Source organism: Mya arenaria, chromosome 14, assembly GCF_026914265.1.
Source record: "Mya arenaria isolate MELC-2E11 chromosome 14, ASM2691426v1".
In the NCBI taxonomy this organism is placed as follows: Eukaryota; Metazoa; Mollusca; class Bivalvia; order Myida; family Myidae; genus Mya; species Mya arenaria.
Genome location: NC_069135.1, coordinates 19,037,100 through 19,050,166, shown reverse-complemented (window position 1 = coordinate 19,050,166; position 13,067 = coordinate 19,037,100). Strand labels below are relative to the sequence as shown.

The 13,067-nt window shown below is 35.2% G+C and overlaps 1 protein-coding gene across 1 annotated transcript; it reads left to right on the top strand.

Moving 5' to 3' along the window:
- Nucleotides 1-2,218: 2,218 nt before the first annotated feature.
- Nucleotides 2,219-11,750, top strand: LOC128217703 (N-alpha-acetyltransferase 10-like). Its single transcript, XM_052925026.1, has 7 exons — nucleotides 2,219-2,355; nucleotides 6,307-6,405; nucleotides 6,632-6,690; nucleotides 7,197-7,245; nucleotides 8,337-8,497; nucleotides 9,694-9,778; nucleotides 11,360-11,750. The coding sequence occupies exons 1-7, from the start codon at nucleotides 2,335-2,337 to the stop codon at nucleotides 11,456-11,458; spliced, it is 573 nt and encodes a 190-aa protein (XP_052780986.1). The 5' UTR covers nucleotides 2,219-2,334; the 3' UTR covers nucleotides 11,459-11,750.
- Nucleotides 11,751-13,067: the final 1,317 nt, after the last annotated feature.

The window sequence follows — 13,067 nt, the reverse complement described above, 5'->3', positions numbered from 1 at the left end:
TAGTTGATTATCGAAAAAATACACCAGGTATACATTACAGGTTAAAAATCTGCAATGTCATTGAAAACCATGTAGCCTACTTGGATGATAACTAGTACTCTTCATCGACCAAGCTCCAAGATATGATAACCTTAAGAGCCTGCTAGGTGAAAGATTTAACCGAAGAGAGTCCTATCATCGCGCAGGATATTGACGAAAGAAAGATGGCAATGTACAAAATGGAAGATAAAAAATAAATATGGTTTGTTTATTTCTGTTATAATATGAACGAAGCTATTGCAAATTAAGAGAGTATTTAAACCTTAACGAAGTTCCGTAGTAATAAAACCCCTGTCACACTAGGACCGCGTTCCCACGGCGTCCAAGAAAAATTCAGAACGCCAACCTGCGCGCAATGGAATCGAAAATATCGGCGCGTTAACGCAGTAGCACCGCCAGTAAACGCGGTGGGATCGCATAGAACGCTGAGGGACGGCGCGCACTTTGAGCATGGCCAAAACAAACGCTGACGCTCGGCGTTCTGATAAGATCTCCGTGATGTCGCCGTAGCAGTGCAGTTAGGTCTCCTACAACGCCATAGGACGCCACGGGTGCGCACAAAGGTCGCAGAGCAAACGCGATGGTTATCGGAGGCGCTTGTACGGCGATCGTACGGCGTTCCCTGGATTGACTGCGTCTCTATCGCCCTTATACGGCGCTTACAAGGAGTTTTTACTGCGCCCTTACATCGATCGTACGAAGCCGACATGGCGATCATTGCGCTCCCAATGCCATCATATTAGCAGTGCGTCCGATTAAAGGACTGCCCAGAAGGTGAAAGTATCGGCTTTTATGTACACATGATGGCACACCGACGCCGAATTTCATCTTAGAGGATAATGCGTTTGGGCTACGCACGTACCTGACAGAGCCATATTTATGCACAACGCCAGATGACGAGAGAGCAAGGAATTAATTTTCAATTAGGGTTAGATATAAACATTTTGTTGCTGTTTTATACATCTCAAGTTACCGATGTATTTAATAAAGAGTAAATTGCAAATAGGTCAGACGCAGTCTCTTGCAACATAAGAATCGTTCAAACAGTCAATCGTTCAGCCCTCAAACGCAAATTCTAGCCACCACAATCAAAGACAAACCAACAACCCTATCAGGAACAACTAATAACAGTTATATTTTGTCCCAGAAAAAAGTTGTTTACCAAGGAGCACATGGCAATGTTTGTGGCCCAATCGGTTGTTATTCAAGTAAAAGATAAAAGTCCCCGGTGCATGGTGGGTCACAGCAATCACATGCATGATGTGAACAGTATTTAGGGTCACAATCGAGAAAGCACTGCGGTCAACAAAACAACGAAAGAGCCTAAAGGTGAACTTTAACTCCAAAGCTGGTTCGGTTCCCTGGCTGGACCGAATGATTTGAGTGCTGCAGTGAAACGAGTTATAAAGTTATTAGCATGTTAACAGAGAAAGGTGAGGCATTATCTCCTGTTCTTATTTATCATTAAAAGTTAGAAACTAGCTTTATTTGTAACACTGCCCCTCCAATTTCAGGATGTCTAAACTTGAGTGTGCGGCATACTTTTTTTTCATTTACAAGCCAAATTTATTTATTTTGTGTTGACTTTTACGTCTCTTCGACAGTATTTCGGTAATTTTAGGTGTGTGAGTATTGTGGTTGCTGAGCAGAGGATACGCTCTTCACTTTTCTCCTGGTACAGCAGATTGGAACCTTCACACTGAATCATTAAACAAACTGACGGGTGTTACTCAGGTTCACCTTTTATTACTTCGTCGGTTGGATCCCCGACTGGTCATCGTTCCCGTCTTCAACAGAAGATGCAGCGTCTGAAAGCTTCAAAATTATTCAAAATTGCTGCATAACTACCGACTTGACAAAATTACGTGGAGTTTTCATAAAAATTCAAGAGATATCCATGCAATCATTTCTTGTGTAGTCAAATAAGTTTAAAACGATCTGGAAAAGGTTTGCAAAGTTCCATGAATTATAGTTGTTGTTAAGAAATTTATAATAATGATCTCAGCACTACCTTTCGCCCATTTCAAAGCAATTAATTTCAACTGCTTATCGAGCATGGAAGATATGAAATAACTAGAGCATGGCATTAAAAAGTTATAGCCCCCCCCCCCCCCCCCTCTTCCCTGCACCCATCATAAAGTTAACAACGGAAATGTCTTTGGTAAATGATGGTGTTTTGAGTAAAAAGTTGTATTTGCTACTATTACAAAAAGAGAAAATTACGACAATAACAGACTTCAAGAAGTTTTGTTTTTCTATATTTTTAAATATTGTGATAAAGTTTATACTCCAAAAATGAATATTCGAAAATCAAAGGTATGACAATGACATCTTATTTATTGTTAGTATTACGTTTAAGTCAATTTTTAGCTGCGGCATGTTGTATGTTGTACATATTTCGGATAAAAAAATCGGATAAATTTTTTTCAACATTGCTGAATAAGGACATTGTTGCCCTCTGCTGATGATACAAATCATTTTTATCGTGGCAGTGCTATATGTCGATGTGTTTTACTCTTGATACTTATTTAATGCAAAAAGTTCAATTACTATTTGTCAAGTTTTCCTTTGGATGATCAGATTCTGCCAATCTTCACATACTAGGTTGTCCCCCGTCCCCACTTCTACTTCCCATATATGTTCTCCTGTCTTAAAGCTGCACTCTCACATATTCACTATTTTTACAAATTTTTGCATAGGTGTCAATTGTTACGTATCAATAGTGGGTAGTTGTTCCGATCAGGATTCCGGGTTCAATCATATAGGGTCTATAAAATATCATAAAAACAAGAAATATTACCAGATAATGTTATTTTATATTAGTACCGTACACAAAAAATAAATATCCTACTTATAATTATGAGTTTGACGGCCTTTCTTCATTTCATTCTGTCAAAACATAACGATATATACATGAAGGGCACCTGCAATGCTTCAGGGCACAGTTTTAAATCGCTCGGAACATTTCGGCCATGGCCGAGTTGTTACGCTTGTATAACGAGGTCTATCTCAAAGCTTTGTCGGAGGAGGCCGAGTTATTACGATTGTATCAAGTTGTTCCCCTTCGCATAATTGTTGTCTGTGTCAGTCAACTTTCGTTTTATTGGAAAGGTAAGCAACTTGTTTTAATGCATTAAATGCTTGTTTAGTGCAAAATAACATTTCACTTACATGGTTAAATATGAATATAACTTTTTATGTTCAATTTCAACCATAAAATACTTCACTTAAAACAATTTCTATATTTTTAAAACACCCCCGTTTTTTGAACATTCCCGTTTAGACGTTAGGGATTGGAAGAATCCCGTATAACACGTCTATTATTTAAGACTATGTTTGAAGCTTGCAAAACCTAAAGCTCACAAGTCTATTCGTCGTCGATTAAATTCTTTTGGACATCGTACTATAGCCACTTGGAACGGCCTTCCACATAATGTTGTTACATCCAGCACCGTGAACAGTTTTAAATCACAACTGGATAAGCTGGGCACACAAACTTTTTAATCTAAGTGATGTGTATTAATTCATCAATAAATTCATCAGTAAACAAACAGACCGGAGTGAATTCAATATTTTCATTGATAAAAAAATCAGATCGGAGTGGAGATTTGCATAGAAGTAATCTAAAGGGATCAACTGGCCTAAAGGGCTAAACATTTCCCTAGAAGACACAAGGTAGACACACAAGGTAGACAAAAAATCAGAGGGTAGATTTTTATAAAAAAAAATATGGCTTAAACCGTTAGTAATGGTTTAAGAAAAATGCATAAAACATCATTTTTTGTTCTTAAATATAAAAATCTGCAATCTGATTTTTTGTCAGCAGTCTTATATAACTGGTTTCTATGGATTTTCACAAAAAATGGCTCGTTCAAAGACCAAAAGTAAAACAGTTGACAAAACATTCAATCTGTGAGAGTGCAGCTTTAAGAAATAGGCAGTGAACATTGCAATGACTTGAGTATTTCTGATGTGCATTATTCAAACCTTTTCCTTGTGTCAGAATAAACTGAATCTTAATCTATTCAAAGCCTTTAAAATATCAAATCTATACTGTGGATGAACTTAAGCCACATTTTGCACTTGTATTGTTTTAGACCACTTCTTCATCTTCTAAAATGATAAGAATTGATTACTGTTAAATTAAAAGTAACAATATGCTCTGAAGTTTTCAAAAGTTTCAAATACATATATATATACTGGTATATCTAAATCCAACATTTTTTATACGCACTGTACTGTTATGGCTGTAGTTTATCAAAGGGCGGCTACCAAAAAGACTGTATTTCCTGCAATGAAGTTGTATAAAACACAGGACTTGTTTGGTCTGAAATGTTATATGTACAGCGGTTGCATAAAAAAATTCGGCCACTTAAACACTATCCATAAAGAAAGGTCCATAACTATGGACATGCCCAAAACTAGTAAGTTAAATTTGATCTATGTTTTACCACAACCAAAGCATTTTAAACACTGCTTGCAGATGATACATTATTTTTGGTCATTATTTAATACATCAGTTAGGGACTACTAACATTTTCATTTCAATCAAAATAACTATCAGCTTAAATATTTCCATGAATAGCATATTTCCCTGTCTAGACTATAAGACAGAGAAATTGGATCCCAATTTTAACCTGAAAGTAGGGGGCCGTCTTATAAGTGAGGCTATAAGAAATTTAGAAAGAATTGAGTCAAAATCAGTAATACTAGTCAGGGCTTTTTCTACAGTACCCACAGGTCCAACTATTGGACCCATTTCCAAAGCAAGATATAAGATATTTTTCCCAATCTTCAGAAAAAAATCCCAATCCAAAAAAAAATAACCTAATCCAAAATAAAAAAAAGTTCTTTTTACCTGTACTGGTCACAGTGATTCAGGTGGTACTGGTTCAATTTCAACATCCTAATAAATTATGTGATGTGAAGTTTTTCTGGTAATTGAACTCAGAAATCATTGATTTTCATCACATTCAGAGATATGAGATATTATCTGTCATGATTTATTGCAATAGATATTTACACCCCAAGGATTGATATTTCAGCCATTGTGGGTCTTTTAAAGCGGAAATAAACTTAAATTAAATCATGTCCTATTTCGCAGGAGACTAGACAGCTTTTTCTTTTTACTGTAAAATTTCCTAATTTCGGCATTAAAATGACGCAAAATTTCCCAAAATGTCTAGGGTCTTTTTCCCAAAATGGGCATAAAAAGCCCTGCTAGTATTCAACATACGGTATTTGTCTGACTGATTTCATGTCTGTTGATGACACCCCAATAAAGTAACAACATCATAACCATCTAAAGGAGACACATTTTGCTGCCATTATAATGAAAATGTTTTGAATATTGTTTACCGCATTATTTTTTCCTTGTCCGAAATAAAACTTACTTTTTTCTTATGATTAGTCTTTGTGTATTTCATGCAGACTAACGGACAGGTTTTAATACACATGTCTTAATCGTTACATTAATTTATCCGTAATCATCAATGGTTATTTATTTCACCTAATTTAAGTCCCATCAAACACCTTTGAACGCTTAACTTATTAAGGGAAAAGGGAAACCGCCAACAGGGGTCAACTGTATGTCTCCCCCTGCATATTCAGGTGGAAACATTATTGAAGTGTTTGATTCAAATTTGTCATTGCTTCAGTGATGCTGTTTTTGAGTTAAGCGCGGTAGCGCTTATAAGCTATAGTAATGATGCACTTTCTGACATACGTATGCAGGATGACGATGACCGAATTTTCCCCCTCCGAATGCGATGCCGGAAATTCTGAGATCCGCGCGCGAAATAATTCCCACGTAATGCAGTATTTGGAGCTTGCCATTGAAGCTGTTATTTCATTTTCTGTTATTGAGTTTGGTAATACAAAGTCATGGTTAACTGGGCTGTGTAATTTAGATTATAACCCTATCTAAACACAGTCACTGTGGGAGAAATTCTACTTGAGTTGTTGTATAGTTTTGACATGAGACCTTCAATTTAAAATATCAAGGCATATTTTTATCTAAACATACTTTAAAGGCATATCCCTGGCAATATGTTTGAAAACGAGTGTGACTGGAATTTAGACTGAAGTGTTTTTCCCTGCCTAGGCTCTATTGTATAAAATTGAGAATTTAAGCAAACTCGGATTGCAGGCTTATGCTAATATAAACAACAAATTGAAATGAAGATTTACTGTTTAGGGATATTCACCTAGAATTATGTTGCCAGAAACATTTTTCTTTTAATTACTTTGCATGGTGATGTTTTTTAGCCAGAAGATCTGATGAACATGCAGCACTGTAACCTGCTGTGCCTGCCAGAAAATTACCAGATGAAGTACTACTTCTACCATGGACTCTCTTGGCCACAGGTTAATACACTTACTTTCTTTACTTACTTACACTTTTTTAATAAACAACAACTTTTTATTAAAGACAAAGCTCACCTCAACTTTTAAAACTGATAGATATTATTGGATAATTAAAGTCATTTACCGTAACCTTTTTGATTCATTTGATAATTTTTCTTATTAATATGACCATAAATTCAGTCTGATTGACTGACATTCTTTACTTCATAGTGTTACTGCTTTTCAGCTTTCATATGTTGCAGAAGATGAGAATGGTAAAATTGTGGGTTACGTTCTGGCAAAAATGTAAGTTTCTATTCGAGGATCAGGTACCAAAATAAGAATTTGAATCATTGACAATGAACTTTGAAGCAACCATAATTGTGACCTTCATTTTGCAAGTGTAGGGTTGTGGGTTGGTGCCTTATAGCAAGTTTAAAAAGATTGTCAATTTTAAAATGAACTGTGATCTTAATTAAAGCTACATGTGTATAACTTGTAAAAAATAGAACAAGGGAACTTGTCCACTGTTGATTGATTTGAATTTTATCAAGATTACTAAAGGTATATTATGACTTAATTAATTATCATTTTCTATGCAGAAGACCAATTTATTTTTGAGTCGGACTTGATTTTCTGAAGCGACTGTCTGACCCCAAACATACATTTTTTTGAGGATAACCTTAGAGCTTATTTTTGATATTGTGCAACCAGTCACACAGAAAACAAGTTTATGTGTATACATTAAGATGAAATGTGGTTTCATCAAAGAATGTATAGACTAAATATTGTAATACTTCCTCTATCAACAGGGAAGAGGACCCTGAAGACTCGGTTCAACACGGACACATCACTTCACTGGTAAGATGCATAACTTTCAAGTAGTTAATACTTGATTTAAAATTGTTCATCGTGTAAATGGCAGGCAAGACTGAAAACAAATGTTCATTGCTGTTATTTATTGATCTTTGGTCTATGCATGTATTTTGTTAGTACCATTACTTCTGTTAGCAAATAAACTTAGCACAGCGTTATTGTCAATCAGCTTATAGAAGCACAATCATTATGCATTTTTGCAAGAAAGAGACAGACAATTAAGGTAGTACTGCCCTTAGAAGTGCTTGTGAACAGAAGGTTTTTGCTTTTCAAAGAGTTTAATTTAAGGATACAATTTAATTGAGTGGTTGATAAGAAAAAAAATGCAAACTGTACATGAATGGATCCTTTGTGAGTGTATGAGCCCTCCTTGAAAGTAAGTTCCACATTGATACATGACAGTGGCAGATGGCTTTGATGTATGAAGTAAATTGACAGGCTTTAGATTATGCACTTAATTCAGAATTCACTTTGTGTGTTTGGGCAGAGCAAAAGCCACGATTTAAATGCTCAAAAAAACTTCAAATGCAAAAAAGTTAGTTTGCTAACAGTGGTATAATTCAGTTGAGTGTTAAACTGTTTTTCAGAATTTTTAAATATAACCAATAAAAATATTTATAATGCCCTGAGATTTTATGATATAGTTCATATTTGTATAAATATTTAATATTTACAACTTAATAAAAGTTATGTCAATAAATCAGTGCTGTGAATGGATGGTTTATAAGATGATTTACTTAGAGTAAATATAAGAATTGTGGCAAGATTATTTACTTTAAACATTATATATTTTACAACGATTGTGAAGAAAGCTATGATAGCTTATACTAAGTCACTCTTATTGGCATGATGTTGCGCGAGGGCGTGGTCCTGTGTTGTGGGGGAAACCGAAGTACCCGAAGAAAACCCACTTGTCCGGCTAGGTGACCACTAACATAACTCACATGCGCCCAGGCCGGGAATGGAACTGGATGGCCTTGGTGAGAAGCGAGTGCGCTAACCACTGTAATAACCAGACAACCAAAGATTGTTTAAGTTAACTATAACACTTACAAGTGTGTGCATATAACTTTCAGGCTGTGAAGCGTTCTTATCGGCGTCTGGGGCTTGCCAAAAAGTTAATGGACCAGGCGTCAAGGGCAATGGTTGAGTGTTTTGATGCCAAATATGTCTCCCTACACGTAAGGAAGAGTAACAGAGCAGCTCTCCACCTATATACAGAGACACTCAAGTTCGAGTAAGAAGTGTTTCTTGTTTTAAAAATCTCTTCTGTTACGTGTGAATTTTTTTTCTTAAGATCAAAAAAGGTTTTATCAATGACTTGTTGGGTATAAAGAAAATGTTGTTCTTCAAAGTATACTCATTCCGCATAATTCTTTGGTTTATTCAAAACGCCAATACAGTACTAGTATGTTTGAATCATTAAATCTTTTCATATTATTACTTTGCACGATAGCACATTTTCGCAAAGTCCAATGAATTTGTTTATGACTGGTTAACTTGGGATAGCTGTTGGTGATTGGTTAACTGGGGATCACTGTTTGTGATTGGTAAACTTGGGAACAATGTTGGTGATTGGTTAACTGGGGATCAATGTTTTTGACTGGTTAACTGGGGATCACTGTTGGTGATTGGTTAACTGGGGATCACTGTTTGTGATTAGTAAACTTGGGAACAATGTTGGTGATTGGTTAACTGGGGATCACTGTTGGTGATTGGTTAACTGGGGATCACTGTTGGTGACTGGTTAACTGGGGATCACTGTTTGTGACTGGTTAACTGGGGATCAATGTTTTTGACTGGTTAACTGGGGACCACTGTTATGATTGGTTAACTTGGGAACAATGTTGGTGTCTGGTTAACTGGGGAACACTGTTATGATTGGTTAACTGGGGAACAATGTTTGTGACTGGTTAACTGTGGAACAATGTTTGTGACTGGTTAACTTGGAAACAATGTTGGTGACTGGTTAACTTGGGAACAATGTTGGTGACTGGTTAACTGGGGAACAATGTTTGTGACTGGTTAACTGGGGAACAATGTTTGTGACTGGTTAACTGGGGAACAATGTTTGTGACTGGTTAACTTGGAAACAATGTTGGTGACTGGTTAACTGGGGAACAATGTTGGTGACTGGATAACTGGGGATCACTGTTGGTGATTGATTAACTGGGGAACAATGTTGGTGACTGGTTAACGGGGGAACAATGTTGGTGACTGGTTAAATGGGGAACAATGTTGGTGACTGGTTAACTGGGGAACAATGTTGGTGACTGGTTAATGGGGGATCATTGTTTGTGACTGGTTAACTGGGGATCAATGTTGATGATTGGTTAACTGAGAAGGTGTTTAATCTTAAAGAAAGATAGTTAAGCCAATTTAGTTAGCTAATAATTATGCAATATTGTGTAGTTGAACTATTGACTTTTCCAGAATAAGTGAAATAGAGCCCAAGTACTATGCTGACGGTGAGGATGCCTATGCCATGAAGAGGAATCTCCATGAGTTCAGATATAATGTAAGATATTGATAGGTCAAAATGATATCTGAGAGTGTAAACTTCTGGCCTCAATTTCTCGAAACTTCTTAAGTCCCTTATAACAGGATGAAGCTAAGCTCACTATTTTTGTTTTTCTATAATTTGTGTTATATTTACCTCTTTAAGATTTTTTAGATTTAAAATAGGAATTTGCCTTAATATAATCACAAAAAAACTTTTTTCATTTATCAAAATCAAATATAAATATGTATTTTGGCTTATTGAAATGAGCTACTTAAAGTGACACTCTTATTCAAAATTAATACATACTGATGTATAACAAACATAAATTTTGACTGATAAACCTTCCAATACTTACTAAATTATGCATTTAGTGAAAGTATTGAATACTGAAAACAAGATTGTAACTGTGTATTTAATAGTAAAAAGCACAAAAGTATTAAATGATTGGTGAATGATAAAAGATTTACTGTGATCTACTTTAGTTTTATAATATAAGGTAGAAATACTGTGTTTTATGCTCGTTTCTTTCAAATTCAACTCGCTATCCTTCATGAGAACCATTGTTTTCGACATTTATTCATCCTTTTTGGAATATTAAAACAATATTATTAATTGTGGTAAATCTTATTTGGAAGTAAGAGTGCATCTTTAAGTCTGCTATTACCCTAAGAAGTTTCAAGAAATCGGGGCCAGATTTTGGCTTGTGTTCTTTCATGTACTTTTATATTTTTCTCTTGATAGTATAAATATTTTATACTAACTACCAGCAGTATACTCTCAAGAAAGCTCAGAATGCCTTTCTGTCTGGGCCACGTGGGAAATTGATTAAAAATCAGAGATGGTTTTTCTACAGAAACCATGTCAATTAACCAAGCATCTTTTCTGTGAAGTTTCATCAAAATCTCTTGAGCAGTATTGGAGATACGGTGCAGACAAACTGTGTGATGACAAAATTCTATAGGACTGCCAGTCAGCCGTCTTAAATTGGAAATCTTTTTATGCAGCACACATCTTCTCAAAGTGTTAAGCCAAGGTAGAAAAAAAATCAGTATGAAAGAAATCCATACATAGAAAGAAATCTAGACAAGAATCTCTATGTTTACTTTAATGTAGAAAGATCAAAGGATCATAACTCTGAGAAATGACTCAAACGGAACATGATTATGTTAGTGCACAACAAGGCTTGGTAATCATCATTCCTGTGAAGTTTCATCAAAATCCCTCAGGCATATTTAAAGTCAAAATATTGTTCATGAACTGTCACATGCAGACAATCTGTGTGACATCAAAATTTCTCATACCCGTATTTGGGTAGGCATAATAAGCTCTAATATGACATGTGCATGTAAATATAACTGCACTAGTTGTTGGCATTCAGATCTCAAACTTTATTTTTCTTGTTATTTTTTTAAACATTATTAGTAAAAAGCACCTACATGTAGTATATTCTTTTCCATTCATGAACTGGTAAAATTAGTAACTTACATGGTAGGTAAATTCACTCTCTAATGTGGGTGTGTGGATTATTCTTGACACTTATTTTGACAATGTGCCATGTAAAGCTATAACAAAGAACTTCACCATTGTATATTTCAGCCAAAAGACCATGAAAGCTGTGCGCTAACTGTTGAGCAGGCAAAGAAGGCTGAAATCACCACGGTAACCTCACAACTGGAAGAGCTGACTGTAAATTGACAGCTGTGTAGAGAAACAGACAATCTTTAATTTATACATGAGTAAGGAAATTCTCCCCAAATCCACACATTACTATATATACTGAGCGATGTCAGTTACATCATTAGGAATGGGGATGTTTGCTTGGTTAATGAATGATTTCAATGTGTTTGTGAAATTGTAACAGTCATGATTGTGTGAATACATGATGCATGTAAGTGGCATTCAGTCATCATTTTATTAGGTTATTTTGATTCAAATTTGATTCAAGATCTTTGTTAGCTCTTTTTGTCGTAATAAATGATCTTATCCATCTTGTGTTTTCCTTCCTTATCATTTACAAGATAATCGCTTTGTGACATTTTGTCAAGGTTAATTCTGCAATGTATATATTATTGAACAACAGCATTGCAAGGAGATGCTCACACTCATACATGGACTCATTTTTTCAAAGGCATATAATAACTCAAAATGTTTTGCTACTGTATGTTCATAATTACATATGGTAATAACATTGAAAACAGGTGCATATGTACTCAGTTTAATGTCAATATGTTTTGAGTGCCAAAGGTTAACAAGTTAGCTCCACAAATGCTATAGACAAAATTTTGGAAAACAGACAATATAAAAGAAAGCTTAAAATTAAAGCTAAATTGATTTGCATCTGGTTTAAGTCTATACTAAATTCTTTATGCCTAATTGTGATGAGAGCTGATAATCTTATAAAATCACTCTTGAGCCTTCTTCAGGGCTTTGCATCTACTATGACGAAAAAAATCATTGCCATCCAACATTTTATATGGTTGTTTATAGAATGGGCTGTATTACAGTTTCACCTTTGGCACATTGGCAGGCATTGTTTATTATTTGGTTGTTTTTACCTAATTTGGAGATGATTGGACAAATAGTTGTTGATCAAACATAACTTTCGGTCCAATCATCACCAAAATTGGTCAGAATATGTATGTATGCATGAGCATGATATCTTGGATAAGTTCTATAACCAGCTGCTCAAGCCACTTGAGAGTAACAGCCCTTCAGTTTTAGAAATTGCCTAATATCAGTCTCAGATTAACATTTTGTCCAATCATCGCCAAATTTGGTCAAAATGTATTTGAGCACAATATCTAGACAGGTTGAATAACCACCTATTCGTCAAGTCAAACATAAGTTCTCACCCTTTAATGATAGAAATAGAAATCTTATCAGATCAACTCTTAAAGAAAGCCTTGTTTTGAATCATCACCAAATTAAGACAATATGATCATGGGCAGCATATCTCAGTCCAATTTGATAACCATTAACTAAGTCACAATTATGACCCTCGAATTGGCAAAAACTGTGTTTACAGTGTCCGCTCTCTAAATTTGGCTAATGCACAACTATTACCACCAAATTTGGTGTCCTTAAAATAGAAGGGGTGTATTTTATTACAGTTGGCGCTTTTGTTTAAAATTCATTGCATTTATCTACTGTGATTTATTCCAGTTTTTATCTTGAATTGAACCAGAGAGTTATCCCGTGAAATTATCAATTTAACCAAGTGGTATACTTAGAAATATTAATTCCTTTAAATTGTGAGCGATTCATTTTTAAACAGCCTACAAAAAATTTGTGCCAGGTCAGTTTT

Coding starts and splice junctions, on each gene's coding strand:
- LOC128217703 (XM_052925026.1), top strand. CDS start 2,335: ATGAATATTCGAAAATCAAAG. Junction 8,498..9,693: donor ACAGAGACACTCAAGTTCGA/GTAAGAAGTGTT, acceptor TGACTTTTCCAG/AATAAGTGAAATAGAGCCCA. Junction 9,779..11,359: donor TCCATGAGTTCAGATATAAT/GTAAGATATTGA, acceptor TGTATATTTCAG/CCAAAAGACCATGAAAGCTG.